The following is a 17,460-nucleotide window of genomic DNA, read 5'->3' as shown; positions in this document are numbered from 1 at the left end:
GTCGGGTATACTTAGCGGCGGAACTAAATATCACGAAGTTATGGAAGATGTATAATAGCATACATAGACTAAAACACCGCAATTAATAATTATTTATTATCTGTGGTCGATATACTGTAAAGTATATTCCGTTGAAACGATTAAACAATACATTGTGTTTTATTATGCTTTCTATGTTTGTGTTATTGGGACCATCACTTATTCACATATTTGGTATACTTGTGTAATTTCTTGCTCACTTCTCATTAATAAACACGATTCTTTATTTTGAAAAAATGCTTTTTTTTTATGTACATACATACATACCTACCGCTATAAATGCTAAAAAGATGCAATGTAAAAAAGGATTTACCATGTAGTAGGTAAGTATGGTTAGAAAATATTTGTTTGGCAAAATAAATTCTAAAATATCTATATTAATTGAAATAAATACGGCCCGCTACTGAACAGTCATTTCCGGCCGACCTTATTCCATAAGTGCCAAACTCGACTCTATTGTCATGTAACGTCAAAGTGTGAGTCACAAATTTGGCTCCTTGCGACAGCGAGTGATGCAAGTGTGCTCTCCGGACAATTAAAATGCATTTATTTGGAATATTGGCGCATATAAATTGAATTTGACGTTTTAATTTACTATTCCATATAAACCGGAAACTAGAAAATAACTTAAATTACACTTAAAGTTATCACACTGCCCATAACAGTTTTTCGTGATTTACTCAAAACTCAAAAAACCCCCAGGAGCCAGTTTAGCGACTCGGCGCCTCAATTATTCTGTTGGTAGATAGGATCTAATGATATTTATATTTAAAATTACACTTTTAGCATATATTCATTCGATATGACGACATGCATGTTTTAAATAGTTTATCAAGTTTCTTAGAAAGTAGGTGAAAACCCAAATAACGAGAAAATTATATTTATGATAATATATTATTATCTATGATCTCATATGGTCAAATTTCAAAATATTATTCATCTTCGTCATCCATAGACAAATTACAAAACTCCATTCGACATCACACGACCTGTATTATGCCAGCGCTCCATTGGCGAGCCAAAAGTCCGACGACAATAAGTCTTCAGATTTTTCTACGTTCTGCTACTGGCCAACAGACGTTCAACGAAACGAGTATATAATTAATTTGACGAGTAAAACAGTCGACTTTGACAGCATAGATAATATACGTATATCTGACAGTTAAATCGTGATGGCGTTAAATGATACCGACGTTTTATGTTTTTTGGGTTATTGGGTGGCAGATAATGTAATAACGAAGCAAAGGGTACACAAATACTGGGTGAAACATTGGATAAGGAAACGAACGACATTATCCCACACAAATTTAATACGAGAATTGCGTTTGCAACCGAGCGATTTCCGCAATTATTTGCGAATGTCGGAGGATGTATACACAGAACTGTATAATTTGGTCTCCCCATTTATTAAAAAAAAAAATACTATGATGAGGGAAGCTATTTCTCCTCATGATAGATTATGTGCAACCCTGCGATTTTTGGCTGCCGGCGGAACATTCACTGACTTGCATTATAGAACTGCGATTGGAAGACAAACTCTGGGCAAGATAATTCCCGAAACTTGCCAAGTCATCATTGACGTTTTGAAAGGAGAATATTTCAAGGTGTGTATTATATTATACGTCATCTAATAAAGTTGGGCAAATTTACAAATATATCATTAACAAGTAGACATTGGTTGGTCTTATAAAGTGAACGTTTAGTGGATTGTTTAACCTATATAAATCATAGACAGCAACATCATAAGAATGGCAGACAAGATGCATTTGAGATAGGTATATATATAGTCACAAATAAGGCCATCGTTGACATGCTAAATATTCAATAGACCATTAGAATGCTGTACCTAGCCAGGACTCTCCATATAGGCTGTAAGCAAGCAGCTTAATTATTCCTGTTGAATGTATTGTAATACTAGTCATATTCTTCGAAAAGCAAGCATGGAATTTGATTTCTAAATGAGGCCACATAATAATATAGGTTTGCTAACATAGCTCAAATACTTACCATTTGTTGTATCGCTTAAGCTAAGGTTTATAGGCATAAAAACAAACAAAAAAACAAATATTTTTACAAGATATTTATTCATACAAAAAACATTAATTTATTATACCGGCTTTTGTACATTTTTGCTTAATATACGATAAACTGGTTGAGTATGAACAGTAGTTGCTGGCATTATTTTGTCACTTTGTCCCATAAAGGCAACTTCATGCATCAGCTTCTCGGCCAGCAATCTTTGTCCCTGTGACATCGATCGTAGTTTCATGGCCATCATTTTGCCAAAAACATCAAATTCATCTTCAGTCTTGCTTAGTTTGTCGGTGATTAATTCTAACACTTTGTTGGCGCTATCATTCGATTTTTTTCGTTTGAACGATGGGGGTTCTGGTGCTCTATTGAGATTCGACCTTGGAGTAGTCGACAACGTGGATGTTGAAGGCGAATATTCTATCTGTAAATAAAATGTTGATTATTTTTTGTTGCAGTTCCCTGATACGCACGAAGAAATGGAGACGATTGCAGAAGAATTTAATAGTAAATGGCAATTTCCAAATTGCCTGGGCGCAGTTGATGGGAAACACATTGCAATCGTGCCACCTGCAGGCGCCGGCTCCCACTTTTATAATTACAAACATTTCCACAGCATTGTTTTGATGGCGATTGCAAATGCTAATTATGAATTTATTTATGTTGATGTTGGAACAAATGGACGTATTTCTGATGGAGGCGTACTGAGAAAATCTGATTTTTTCAAACGTTTAGACGAAGGCAGATTAAAAATACCTGCACCAAAAAAACCTACTGCTAATTCTGATGCACTGCCATTTGTTTATATTGGCGATGAAGCCTTTGCATTACGTAACGATTTCATAAAGCCGTATTCACAAAGGCAATTAAATCACAGTAAAAGAATATATAATTATCGGACATGCAGAGCCAGGCGAATTATAGAAAATGTTTTTGGCATTTTAGCTGCTAGATTCCGCATTTTTCAAGCTCCAATAAACATGAAAATTGAAAATATCAATACAGTTGTATTAACTTGCTGTGTGCTGCACAACTTTCTTCGTCGCAAATCAACACATACTTATACTCCTTCTCATGACCTTGATAGGGAAAATCCTGAGACAGGTTTAATAGAGCTCGGACTGAGGTCACAGGATACCTTAGCGCCTTTGGAAGCAACGACTAATCGGAACTCGACTGCCAATGCTAAGAAAGCTCGAGGAGATTTCGAAAAATATTTTAATACTACCGGGGCTGTCACATGGCAAGAAAGTATGATAAGCAATAGATAAATTAAACCAATGTAACAATTTAGTTAAAATGTTTTACCTCAATACAATCTTCGTTGTTTAACGAGTTGGAGTAACTCTCATCAGGAGACATGTTTTCCAAATCGTCCACCATGCTGGATATTGAGCTCGATTCTGTAAAACAAAATGTAAATTGTTAAAATACAACATAATACTCAAACTTGTTTTTTATTATCTCTCCCCTAAGTACCCATTCCTTCATACGGTTAATATTGATATTGGTATAATTGGTGTAATCCAGTATATCGGGTATTTTCAAAATGTGTTTTCCGCTGTATTCCTCATAACCAAACTGTACCATTAATTTTGATTGATGATTGACGATTTATTGATTGTCTCTGAAGGAACCTAACTCGAGCGATTTTTGATTTTATGATCATTTCTTTTCTTCTTCTTTCGACCATGTCCGATCATAATATGGACCTCCACGGAGTGGAGGTTTGTATTGACAGATTTTGTTTTTACGAGAAATGGATGTCAGCCACTTGCTCAACATATTAGGTCCATACTCTGACTCATACACAAATTGAAATTCAATGTGTACTTGTCAGACCCAGGATTTGAACCTGGGACCCGACCACGACTCAATAAGCCGCGCTTCCACCGCCATGATCGTACCTATATATTATTATTTCTTACCTACCTCGGCAAAGAATAAGAAATTTTATTGTGACTAGAAATGATTCATAGCTGTATGTTTTAATTGCTTAATAGTAGCTAATCTAATGCGATGTCACTTTCAGAGATACGACAATGTCATAGTCTGCACGTGTATAATAAATAGCTTTAAAGCATTCCCTCGTACCTATATATTATTATTATTTATTACCTACCTCGGCAAAGAATAAGAAATTTTATTGTGACTAGAAATGATTCATAGCTGTATGTTTTAATTGCTTAATAGTAGCTAATCTAATGCGATGTCACTTTCAGAGCTAGGTACGACAATTTCATAATCTGCACGTGTATAATAAATAGCTTTAAAGCATTCCTACGTACCTTCCATTTGGTCGTTCAAGAACTCCAAATTTTTATAGTACCACAGTTTGGGTAGATAAACTGCGTCTGTGCCGGCTCCGCTTCGATATGATGTCCTTACTTTATTTCTCTCCTTTCTGTAACCCGACCTCAATGTCTGTATTTTCTTTTTAACATCGTCGACCCTTGCCTGCGGCTCCACCTTGATTAAAATCTCCAAAAGTTCCGCATACGCCAAGGACTTGGCATCACGATTCTTGTATAGTGGGCTGGTCGTCTTCCACAACGATGGGTTGTCTTTAAAACAACTAATAAAATCTTCCAAGAAACTTTTCGAATGCACTCGTAGATCTACCATTGTTGTTATCGATGTGAGATGTCCGAACACTTTGAATGACAGTAAAATAATGATGGCGCTGTCGTCCGTCGGCATAGATATAAATAATGTGACGGTAAAGCGTGGTGAACGTACGAATTTCAGCGGCTCGGCGAGTAAAATATCAAACATGTTTGAAATCCAACGAGCCTGGTCTGCGGATTAAAAAGTCCGCAGACCTGGGGTGCTCCACGCGAAAAAAAAGTCCGAAGACTGTAAATCGTCTGACTTGCGTGCCAATGGAGCGCCGGCATTACCGTGACTACTTACTTTATGGTAGGTACTGACAGTAACTAATACTGATCGTGTAATTTACTTCAGATGGTAATAATAGTACATAATTATATTGGAATGGCAACAAAAGCGCTTTTTTCATGGCGGTGTCGATAGAAAATGCTCTTTTCATGTTTACCGAAAGCGCTCTCGTAACGTCGCGATTTGACTCCATTATGCTAAATGTAGGAGCCAGTTGGCGTGGTATGCGTGCGCGGGGTTTAGAGGGTAATACATAACAACGCAACCACAGACGGCGCGCGCGGTTATAGGTACCTACAATGCTAGGGACCGCCAAAAATAATTGAAAACCAAATATTGTCGTCATTACACTTCAAAATACAGAGGCGTCCTTTGGCGATTTTTTATTAACTATTTATGAATGAAATAACTTAGTAAAAGTTAGTTTTACTTTTAATAACAGTAGCATCAGGGGACACAAAATAATGAGAAGTGAGTTGCCTTCAAGGTGAGGCTGTAACAAGGTTTAGATCTCAAAGGTGGAGGAATATGGGATAAACTTAAACACATGTTTAAGTTTGTCACTTAAATGAAACACGCGTAAAATATTGGTGATATTTAATGACACTCGCCGTGCGTTGTGCAAATCTCGCTTACTAGTTCTTAGTCAATGGCGACTGGTTTCACATTTCTATTAATTAATCTGTTGTGAGTAGTATCCACTTGTGCTGGGGTGAACATACCTTTATAATTCATGGTGCCCTTAGTTCGCCACAGGGGCCTAACCGAATATTGACTCGTTTTTAGGTGTTTTATTCAAATTATTAATTTCCACTCAAAACCGATGACGATTGGTTTAAGGGGGAGAGGCACGCCAGCAGAGAACCTAACGGAAAAATTCGAAGCCTGTAATTTGAGTTTTTTTTTGATAATTTACAATTTCAACTGTATTAATTAATTAATATGTATCTGAAAACATTAAAAAGATTTTTTTTTTTTTTTTTTATTCAAAGATAAACTTATAATTGTAAAAAAATGTAATAAAATTTGAATTCGTTGCAGGGTCACATCTTATTATTACATTATATTTTAAGGTCATATTTATTATTAAAATTTAGTTTATGTTTTCAATTTTTCGTCGCTTAGATTTTTGACTCAATTCATTGTTTTAATATTTTTTATATTTATATTGAAAAACATCGATTTTTATAAAAATATAAATGTGTATAACTTGAAATCCTTTTTATTTATATCAAATCGAGTTTCAATATTGGGACCATACCTAATACTTTTTTACAATTGGTTGTTTATCTTTGAATTAAAAAAAAAAATCTTTTTAGTTTAGGAGGTTGTATTAACAGATTTTGTTTTTACGAAAAATGAATGTCAGCCACTGGCTCAACCTATTAGGTCCATATTCTGACTCATACACAAATTGAAAAACAATATGTGTACTTGCCCCACGGGCACTTGCATACGGGACCCACGACGCTATGGGCCGACGCTTAAGCTGCGCCGCCATCTTGATCATCATACATTATATATTTAAAAAAAAATATATATATATATACTTACATATTCTTTATAACACTACAATAGGCCAAGAGGCCCAATGGCAGTGGAGTATTGCAACAGTAGTGTATTTAGTAATAGAAACCTTTTGAACAAATAAACTTTGTATTTTTTATATGTAGATGTCAGTTGGGGTTAAGAGCGCGATGCAGAACCATGCCTGGGCGCAGAAATCTCTAAGATATGCGCCTATCTTTAAGAGGCCAGTATAGGCAACTTATATTGTGTTGCTTGCAGTTACAGTATCCATACATAATAATATGTCATACAGAGTAGTAAATCCACGGAAAAACGCAGTAGGTAGCTCAGAAGGAAACTATTTAAAATAGTTCAAGACACGCCTAAGTCGAGTTAAATTAGAAACTCTGGATGGTGTTTATCGCCATGTTAATCCAAATGGTTCTGCATCGTGCTCTAAGTATTAAAATGAAACAATATAAACATAATTAATAAGAGATAAATGTAGTGGTGACAACACATTCTTTTTCGACAGCTACCTGGGATGCCACCATGACGTTTGGATGACATCACGCTATTGAGTCAAAAGTTGGCTGAGCAGGTCACGGAAATGTTAGGATTAAATTAAACGACTTCGATTTAACGTTGGATAAGTTAGGTCACTTTGATCCTTGGAACACGGATATTTGTTATTTTAACTGAATATAAATTCACATTTTAATATGTATGTTGCTTGATTGACTTTTGGAAATGAAGTGTTCGCATCAGGTCAATGTGAAAATAATAGTTTCCTGTAATTTTATTATGCAATGCCATCTTGCGGGTCGAATCCAAACTATATACAATATGACGTCTAATTAATTTACATTTGGTTTAGCAGATGCTGCCGTATTTAATACAACTAGTCCGATAGTCTGGTAGGACCGCAAATTTTGGCTATGTGGTATATCAGACCTTTTTTGAATCCTGAATCTATCATAACACTTTTCCACCAATCTACATGCTTGGCAAGATAGGTCTCAGCTTGCTAATTGGTGGGAAATAGTGTTAGAGTAAGGTGTGATTTAAAAAAGTAAGCTAGGAGAAGATTTCACATCATCACTTACCTATTTATATGTGATACTGTATTACCTATAACCAGAAAAGATACCTATAACCATTTTATTCACATCATTGGAGTATCTCCCATAAGCATGGTGTATAAATATCATAAAAACAGTGACGTCTCTAGCAGCGGCGGCTCCTCTAACACCATGCATGTGCGCTGCACTGCTTTTTCCTAAACATCACTCAATGTGCAACAATGCTATTCATAAGTCATCACTCGTTTATCGCAATTTAATCCATGTAAATTTATACCAAAAGCATATACCCAGTAAACAGTCACCGAATTTGTGCGCTCGTCGGAACGCACAAATATGGATCTTAGTTTGCCGTTCATATTACATTGGGTAATAACAGTTCAAGCCGACACGTGAAAACGATAAATAACTCATAAATACACGGAGCTCAAAATTTACGCGGAAAAATATAGTAACTGAGATTTAGCAGGATTGATAAAAAAATAGATTTTTTGTATTTAAATCTCATATAAATTCATTGAAAATAGGCTGATATTGAATAAAAATTGATTATCAACATAAATATTTTGGATCGATCCTTTATTCCTTCTATATTTGCAAATATTTGAATATAATTTATAAAAAATTAAAATGTTAGTTACGATGTTCTTTCTCATAGTAAGTGAATATGTATAGCATGATGTCATATTTTTAACAATGCAGGCATTGTGCTGGAGTTTTATTGCTTTTTGTAGACGAAGAAACTGACTATATGTCGAGAGTCGAAAAATACGTACCTACCTATTGTTGTGTTTTTTTAATACTCGTATTTTCTTCCAATATTATTTCTTACATACAATTCAGTATGTTTCTGCGGTCGTCGAATAGTCGGCTCTTTTAGGTGTTTTGTCACCTTATTTCGATAGTTTTGTTCATAAAAATAAATTCATAACAATAATATTGTATAAATATATTATATATACTTATTGTTTAATCAGGGAAGTGTATGTGTTTTAAAATGATAAATTTTGAATAAAAGATTTATAATACTTAATACTTATAATTATAGTTCAATCAGTGAAGTATATGTGTTTTAAAATGATGTCGGTAAACGTAGACTTTATCAATAATAATAATAAGAGTCAGAATAAAAAAGGATGGTCCGATGACATCTGTGGAAATTGAAAAGTGTTTTTCAACCATTAAAAGAATTAAATCGTCTTTCAGAAATACTTACCATGAATCAGGACTGACTTAACATGTCTACCTGTGTTAAGCATTGAGAAAAAACTTTTACAAACAGTTCAAGACTTTAATGAGAAGTGATTGAGGTGTTTGCTAAACAGAAACAACGCTGAATTGATATGCTTTTTAAATAAGGTAAGAAAATTTTGAGTGCACCCCCAATGAAAGCAATTTTGGAAACCACCGGCCGCCACTGGTCTCTAGACAAAGTTCCCTTAAGCAGACCTAGAATACCCCGCCCCTCCGCCTTTCATTTTTAGTTTAAATTTTTCTGTAAATTCGGTAAGAACCTAAATACTTACCTATTTTATTATTTATTTTTGGCTGCGTTAAGCAGATACACCAAAATTCTTTAAAAATACATAGACACCATTTACTGAAAATAGAACATTTAAACGAAACATACTCTCAAACAGTAGTGGTTTTTAGGTACGTAGTTTGTTGGCACCTTTATAAAAAAATTGTTTGTGCGTTGTCTGTATTACAATAGTACAATAATAGCTATGTTGTCAGGATACTCAATGTTTCGATTATTTTTTAAACTATGATGTCAATAGGTACTTTATAAAGAAGCGACCCGAGCGCATCGTCTGCTTCATGGAAAACTCCCACTGCTTGGTACCCACAGTTGTAATATTTGTATTCGTTCCTTCATTCGCCGCATTGTATAATGTGCCGCCCCTTTGTAACGTATGACCTGCCTATCCACACAGGACGTCACTGAGGACATAACATCACATTAATAAATATACATAATTTTGAAAACACTTCTTAGAAAATATATTATAACCAATAAAAAAATCTTTTTGAAAAAAGTACTACACCCCACCCCGCAGGAATTGAACCTGCATCTCTCAGGTATCGCGTCCACGCATTATGCTAAAGGAGCCATACTTAATTACGACAAATTTTAACTAATGGCTTTTAATATTCACTGAAGCACTTTCCAAATTGTGACGTCAGTTAGTAATTAAAGTAATACCTACTTTGATTTAAAATACAAAAGCTGATCGCCAATAGTAGTTCAATTTGGAAAGCCTTTACTTAGCGCGTCTTACTTTTTTCAAAAAGATTTTGTCTATTGGTTATAATATATTTTCTCAGAAGTGTTTTCAAAATTATGTATGTTCAATAATTAGAATGTTGCATTCTTCAGTCATTGAATAAAAAAAATAGTTAAATAAAGAAATATCAATATTTTTTCGCGGAATAGTAATACAGAATCATTTGAGTACAAAACCTTATTTACAGATGTTGAAATTTACAAGCGCATACAGTAGAACCTCGTTTAACAGGATCAAATGATGATCCAGATAATCGAGAGGAACTGGAATCTGAAATTTATTAACGGTCTTTGCAAAATGCTGTTTTCTGACTTTTTCAATGTTCATATTATAATGTTGCCATGCAGTCTTTTAAATCAATTTTCTTGTGGAAGCTAATTCTTCATTCGTCTGTCAGTGGCAAAGAGTGACTCTTGGAAGTACAGTACGTAGATAATAATAATCAATCATAATAGGTATGATATTACTTCTCAAGAATACACTAATGTCTATGTAGCAGTCTATTTTCTCAACTTGGTCAACAGTGCACTTCAGTTATTATCGTATTATAGAAAACTGGAAGGTAACAAGGTTTGGGTTTAAAATAATGCTACAATTAATGAAAGCTCATATTTTATAGAATAATAATTTATTTACTTAAATTTGAAGGCTATTGTTAACATTTTCAAATATATAATTTTAATTATTTGGTAACACCATCTCCTTCACATTGTGAGATATCGAAATATTTTTTTTGATAAATGTGACAAAACAATATATTATTCTTTTGTAATTTCAGATTTTTTAAAGTCCCGTTTACATGATTCACTTTTGACGATCATCTCAGAGGAATCATCCCCGGTGACCCGTGTAAACGCATATTCATCAACGAATCATCGAAAGTGATCATCCGGAATCAAAAGTGAATGAAGTTCAACTTGTTCTACTTTTTGATCATTTTGTGTTCACTGTGGATGATTCCAAAAGTCCTGCGCATGCGCAATGCGCCCCTAAGAACTGTCATCATATCCCCACAATATTACGTCGCATTACCCATGTATATTAGTATATTAGTCTATGGTTTTATCTACCAACGACTCTGTTTTCCTATTCCTCTTTCTCTCGATGAAATGTTTGGATTCATATAACAAACAAACACAAATTGTTTGAATTCCAGCCTGCAGCGTAATTTCACTTGACGCCGTTTTGGATGAATTGTGTATTTCACTGTCAGTGACACATGTAAACAAAAAATGAACTCATCAAATGATAATCATCCGCAGTGACTCGTCTAAATGAGTCTTAATAAATAATTAACATAAAATATTATTCAATATGGGAATGAATCAAGTATTTATATAATGATCGTTTCACTTAACATTATAAATTAATTTCATATATTATAAGCTTAGAGTAAATATAATTTATACATACTTAAACTGTACATCACTGGAAGAATAAAAAAGGTACTTTCCTAATATTGTTTTAAAAACACTCTTGACTAGATAGTTCCATAAAATTTGGCCACATTCATTTTTGACTAAGCTAAAAATCTATTTTTCACAAACATGTTGAAAAGAAATCTTATAAAGGTTTTCATTCAACTCTTTCATTTCAGATACCTAATAATAAATTGAGAATTCATCATGGAATTAATAGTTATTTCTACAAACAGTTGAGCATTTTTACAGCATAATTGTAAATAAATTTATGGTTTATAACAATCCGTTATCCAAGTGTATATAATTTCCATGTTTACGCTTGCTTCATGTGTCAGCTGTGTTGATGTATGCTTTCACCTGAATGTCGTAAGGGCAGCGTACCGTTTCTATGTAAATCTAAATATTGAAAGATATCATTACTGGAACTCGATATGACTTCGCGTTTTCTTTTTTTGTAGTCACCAATTGTGCCGCCACCTTTGAAACTGATATTTGAGTTTTGATTGAATAAGTAGTCGCCGACCTTCCTCAGAGGGCTCAAACGCAAACTCTTGGTCGGACTGAGAGACACTGACGCGCAATGCGTTCTGTCATTCTTGGTAACCCCGACACCTGAGGTGTCATAGACACCTTCGTTACCGACAAAAAACAACACCTGCGAAGGAGTAGATGAAAATATTGACACAAACTTTTCATTAAAAGCGTCAACTTTTTCTGAAGAACCATTATTTGTGCTTATAAAAGAATTATCATGACTCTTTTCTATTCTGGCAACTGGAAAATCATCTTCGTTTTGAATGTTGCCTATTTGCGATTCCTGACTATCCCTGAAAGGTAATTCTGTAGCATATCCATCGCCGCCCGGAAAGTCATAACGTGTGACAGAATAGAGTTGGGCTGGAGAAGGAAGAAAGACTTCATCGTCTTCGTTTTCTGGGAAATCCTGCGAGATCTCTTCTGGAATATCGTTTGCCATTTCTCGTGTTGATTGATCTCTCTCCCCGCCCGACACGGAAGGCACTTCTGAGATCATCCACAAATCTTCTCGGCCTTTCCTGTGATGAGTGTTATTCGGGGATGAATAGCATGATACGTTAGTTTCCTGAAATGTAGGCGAAGATACGCCTGACATTTCAGCTGCTTTCTGTCGCAACCAGACCGGTGAATCAACATAGATTTTAGTTTGATGGCTATTGATAAGACTTGATCTTTTCTCAATAATGGATTGTTTATTTTTGTTGGAAACAATCGAAGGTTTGTAATAATTGTCATTGGGTATGCCGGTCTCCTTCAACCCGAACATTTTATAAATCAGGCTTTTCAGGGCGGCCCGGAAGTCTCGCAAGTGGTACGCGTATAATAATGGATTCACGGCAGAGTTCAAGTGGGATAGGATGATGCAAAAGTCTGTCCAGGTGGCACCGATATGGCAGTCGGGACAGAAAGCCTTCACACAGTTGATGGTGTAAAGAGGTATCCAGCAGATCATGAAGAAAAGGACAATGATAGCGAGGTTTTGAGTAGCTTTCACTTCCCGCTTTTGGGCTGCTCCTAGCACTCTGAGCATGGTGCCACCGCCTCCCGTTGCACCCCTGCAGCTGCCGGCAGGGTTCATCGTCACTATCTGTCGCAACTGGAAACAAAGTTAATTTACTTTTATTTCACTTAATTAGAACCACACACCACTTCGTCTAGGTCAGATTAAAATATATATAGGTATATAAATATCAATAATCAATTTCTAATATAGTGTTCGATGAAGGTTTATCCAAATATTCTTCAATCTATAATCTTTTCAAGAAATCCAGTGTTTACTTGGTGCTGAGTGTATATAAATATACCAATATTGAATGCGTGTTTTGTTTACGTGAGAAACTTTAATGCATACCTGTTACTGGAAATAACATACTTATACTTTAATACATGTTTAAATTTATCTCAAATTTCTCCACAATCAAAATTTAAACCTTGTAACAGAGACACCCAGAAAGCAACCCTTTTCTCGTAATTTTTGTGTAAGATACATTGGTTATTAAACATTTAACCTATCATCCACTTGAGAATGTCATGTGGGCTTTAACGTCAAGCTACAGTGTTTAAACTCTTCAAAAGATTAACTGAAACTATGAAGTGACACATCAAACAAACTGTCACGATAATGACTTCAATGAGGTGACTTGAAATCTATTATTGAGCTAAAGATCAGTGGCGCTACTAGCATTTCGCATATGTAATGAATGACTAGTTACAATATTTATACAGGCCATGAGCTCCAACAGTGGCGAAGGGTGGAAGTAGGCTGTTAGGATCCGACATAAGTAGTGCAACCTACCTTGTCAATCATACATATTTGTTTTCATTTAACTAACACTACAAATTGCAGATAGTGTTGGTTAGTTTTTAAAATTTAATTGAACCCTGCATAACCAAGCAATAATAGATAATAGTCAAAGAATATTAGTATATCTATAAAATATCTAAAATTAGAATATTTCTTATCTATTATGGTTTGGTTTAGGCAGGGCCTAATGAATTAAAAAAAAAATTACCACACAATCTTTAATCTTAATTCAACAAAAACAAATAAGTGTGCACTATGTTTGTTGGATCGCCCATAGCATACGTAAACTATTATAGTTGGGTTCAGGCAGGGTTTAAATGATTTTTAAAAACTAACCAGAACTCTCTGCAATTTGTAGTAATTCAATGAAAATAAATACGTATAACTGACAAAGTTTAGTGTGTAGGTGTGTACTATTTATGTCGGATCTTAACAGCCTACCTCCACTCTTCGCCACAGATATATACGTTACCCGCGCCATTTTCAAGCAAAACTGCGATATACCGCAACATTTGCAGGGCTAAAGCTATACCTCAGTTGAGGCATGGTCTAAAAAGATCGTGGCTAGGCGATGCGCGGATTACGGGTCGCGGATGCAAATGACGCATGCTGAACGAAATATAATTTGTCATATAAATCCAACATGCGTCCATTTAATGTTCTGTTTATTGTTCTATTAGTAACAATAATAATATATTCATTGACATGTTTTCTTTTTCAAGTAAATGGATAACGTTTTTAGTCATCTTTACACGATTTAAGAATTGATACCCCCGTCGTCATCACGAAACAAATTGACGTAGTCACACCTCGACGTTCGCTCTCCGATTGCCAGCGAGTCCAAAATTTCGTCGCGCCTATAGTTGAAAATTATTTGCCGTTTCATTGAAGTATCGTCTTGTAATTAAAGAATTATAATATAATAATATATGTACACAATTTAGACATATTTTAGTACAAGCTCTGAAATGTTTAGTAGGGTAGTGTGCTTCATTAAATTGAACCAAATCGTTAATTGAAATTCCATGTAGATTCCTAGACTACACCTTAATATTTAAATAATAGTACAATAAATAGAGGTAGCTCAATGCTAATTTGAGTAATAAAATAACCATGTTTAAAAATGAATTTTTATGTTTTAATAAACAATGAGTTAATACCATGAGACTGTATTTTTTTTTTTTAAATAATTCATAACACCTTCCCTCCAACCCTTGGGAATTTACTCTCTGACTACTATGCTAACACCAATGACATATTAAATGGACGACTCACTTCATACCCGGCGCGCACGAGAAATTGTGCATGAAAGTCATTCACAGATGTATAGGTAGATGTCACGTGACCATTGACGTATCCGTTTCCATTATGCGATACAAGCTTCGAGAATTTATAGTAATATAACCTTTATTGTAATGGCGTATTAGTGTCATGACTCATTGCGTTAGAAACAGATTCTCGGTTACTTACGACTTCTCGGAGATTAGACGCAAGTGAGCCCAGCGAATCACAGGCGACTGACTGTCCAATGGTTCCTGTCATTCAATTGCATTGAATAAACATTCATCAATATCTTAAAATGGCATTTTATAAATAATAAATAATACTAACACATGCAAAGTGATATCCCATCTTTCTTGGAGTGTTAAGTAGATTTTTTTACAATTTTTAACTAGGCACATTGGCATTTTGTAACACAATAATAACGGTGGAGTCGAAACCTGACAGTCGGAAATTTTGTATGGGCAGACCCAGCGGTGTCGCCAGACCGCTTGCAAGCAGAATGTTCATTTGAGCGTAGGATACCGATATTAAAATATGAATTTCGCCATCCGGCAGACCCGACACAAAGTGAGTGTCATTTTATTTTCTAGATGCTTCGTCCATATTAATGTCATTGGCTAACACGCATTTTAGCAATAGTACCACTTTGAGAAGTACCGGTAACTGAATATTTCAAAGTGATTATGTAGAGGTGGGTAGCAATAGCGTGCGGTGACTTTTGAGATGGGGGATGCACTTCAAAATCAATCGTATAAAATATATTACTTGAACTTCAGAGCGCGAAATGGAAATTTTTACGAACCGAAGCGCTGGATAATTTTACGAAAATATTTACATAGACAAATATATAAATAGGTAAGTACATAGTTATCCAATATTCTGTGTATTTTATAAAAATAAGATTTGTGTTTTCGAATTTTATGGCCTATTTTGGCCTATCTTGCTCAGATGGTTAAATTAGTTTTAAGCGAGACAGAGTGATGGTTTTGGGGATTTTATGAATTAGAACAATGCGGCGCTCCAGTGGGCTCCGGTTCATTTCGAACCCTGTTGAACTTGCTCCATACATAATACATAACTAATGTACCATTTATGTGGACAGTAGATATTTTTGAAATACATTTTGCATCTTTACTTATCGTTTTTTATTATTACAAAAAAAATAATATATACATATTCTTTTTAACACTACAACAGGACACGAGGGCCAATAACAGCAGCACGGCCCCCACAAGGGGGAGGCTGACATGGCTCTGGCCTCGGAGCTCGGGCTTAGGAGGGGTTTGGCGTGGCGGGTCGACCAGATAAGTGAGATAAATGGACATTAAAGTTTTGTTCTAATCGTAAAAAATGCGCTATTTTACTTCAAGAAAACATTTAAAAATATGTGGTTATGCGATATAATTTTTGATTATTGAATGTCAATACTCGACAACTAATTCAAGTAGGTGTTTTCAAGAATACAATCGCTAAAACAACACTTAATACCCATAATTTCACCTCGAACATCATTTGGAAAATGCTTGTATAGCGGTCACATTGCCTTTAACCATAGCGATAGGTAGGAGGGGTCACCACAAGATTTAGCCTGGTGGCCCGTTTCAGGATGTGGGGGCCATGGACAGCAGTGATAGCAGACAATAATTATTATAGCCACTAATTTGAATCGATTTTTGATAGTTCGTTAAATATTTTAAAATTTCTCATAAGCAATGAACAATGACGTCCCGTGGGGTTAGGCAGACCAAGCGACGCATAAGGGCGGCAGTCTAAAGGGCTGCACACCCGAGAAGGAATCAATCAGTTTGTAGCATTGATATACTACTAGATGAGCAGTTCCCATACAAGTGTCATTTTAAAAATGTACCACAAAAGATATTACGAATATTGTCTTAAAATATTTCCTTGTAGGTATAATGCGTTAAGACCGTTAACATGGATTCCCGAATTTCCCCCGTATTGCCCTGGCTGTAAAACTAAATTTGCGTTCTTGGAATAGTGAACCTAAGGGTGGCTGCAACGCAAAACAGACAGAGCAAGTCGTCATGCGCTGACTATTAGTTAGAGTAAGATGCAAGCTAGATCGGGATTACTCAGTAAGTTTTAACAAAGGCCGAGTCGCTGAAAATCGGGCGTCATTTTAAGAAGCATATGATTCATCCAGTAGTATATCAAATGGTTTGTAGAATTTACACATCACATTTTTATATCATACATATTTTTTGATTAAATATTAAATTCAGTTTACTGGTTGAGTGCCTCTGATTGAAAATAATATGCGCGAAAAAGTAAGTCCCAAATAAAATTAAAATATAAACAACGCATGTCGTATTTTGAAACGAATCGATAACAAAAATCGAAAGGGACTACTTCGGTAAATGCATTCATTCCATGAAAGACACTAAAAAGTATCCAGATGTTGATGATGTATAGATAGAATAGTCAGTTTATCAAGTGATTTATTACGTAATTGTCGCTAGATTTCAAAATCAGCCAAGTCAATCAGTAGGTATTTTTGACTTTTTTGTGAACTGCTGAAGAACTACTGTTTTCTAACATTTCTGCAT

General features: G+C 35.1%; 2 protein-coding genes across 2 annotated transcripts in view; both read right to left on the bottom strand.

The window, feature by feature from the left end:
* Window positions 1-2,111: 2,111 nt before the first annotated feature.
* Window positions 2,112-4,748, bottom strand: LOC147064923 (uncharacterized). The gene is made up of 3 exons (XM_085958265.1): window positions 4,359-4,748; window positions 3,379-3,473; window positions 2,112-2,494 (listed from the first exon to the last, which is right to left on the bottom strand). The coding sequence occupies exons 1-3, from the start codon at window positions 4,693-4,695 to the stop codon at window positions 2,147-2,149; spliced, it is 780 nt and encodes a 259-aa protein (XP_085814391.1). The 5' UTR covers window positions 4,696-4,748; the 3' UTR covers window positions 2,112-2,146.
* A 6,713-nt stretch (window positions 4,749-11,461) lies between these two features.
* LOC147064922 (uncharacterized) overlaps window positions 11,462-17,460 on the bottom strand; it is a 113,054-nt gene continuing 107,055 nt past the window's right edge. The window contains exon 4 of the mRNA XM_085957728.1: window positions 11,462-12,901. Within this exon, the coding sequence (XP_085813854.1) occupies window positions 11,600-12,901 (1,302 nt within the window). The 3' untranslated portion in view covers window positions 11,462-11,599. The remainder of the gene's footprint in view (window positions 12,902-17,460) is intronic.

This window comes from Rhyacophila brunnea, unplaced genomic scaffold, assembly GCF_057557595.1.
Source record: "Rhyacophila brunnea isolate RB1 unplaced genomic scaffold, BYU_Rbru_1.0 scaffold_7, whole genome shotgun sequence".
Taxonomy (NCBI): domain Eukaryota; kingdom Metazoa; phylum Arthropoda; class Insecta; order Trichoptera; family Rhyacophilidae; genus Rhyacophila; species Rhyacophila brunnea.
The sequence above is the reverse complement of the archived record's forward strand: the minus strand, read 5'-3'. Positions and strand labels throughout refer to the sequence as shown.

Excerpts from the sequence above, each read along its gene's own strand:
- LOC147064923 (XM_085958265.1), bottom strand. The coding sequence starts at position 4,695 with ATGGTAGATCTACGAGTGCATTCGAAAAGTTTCTTGGAAGATTTTATT. Across the intron at positions 3,474-4,358 it reads CTTGAACGACCAAATGGAAG|AATCGAGCTCAATATCCAGC; the intron begins GTACGTAGGAAT and ends TTTGTTTTACAG. Across the intron at positions 2,495-3,378 it reads ACAACGAAGATTGTATTGAG|ATAGAATATTCGCCTTCAAC; the intron begins GTAAAACATTTT and ends TTTTATTTACAG.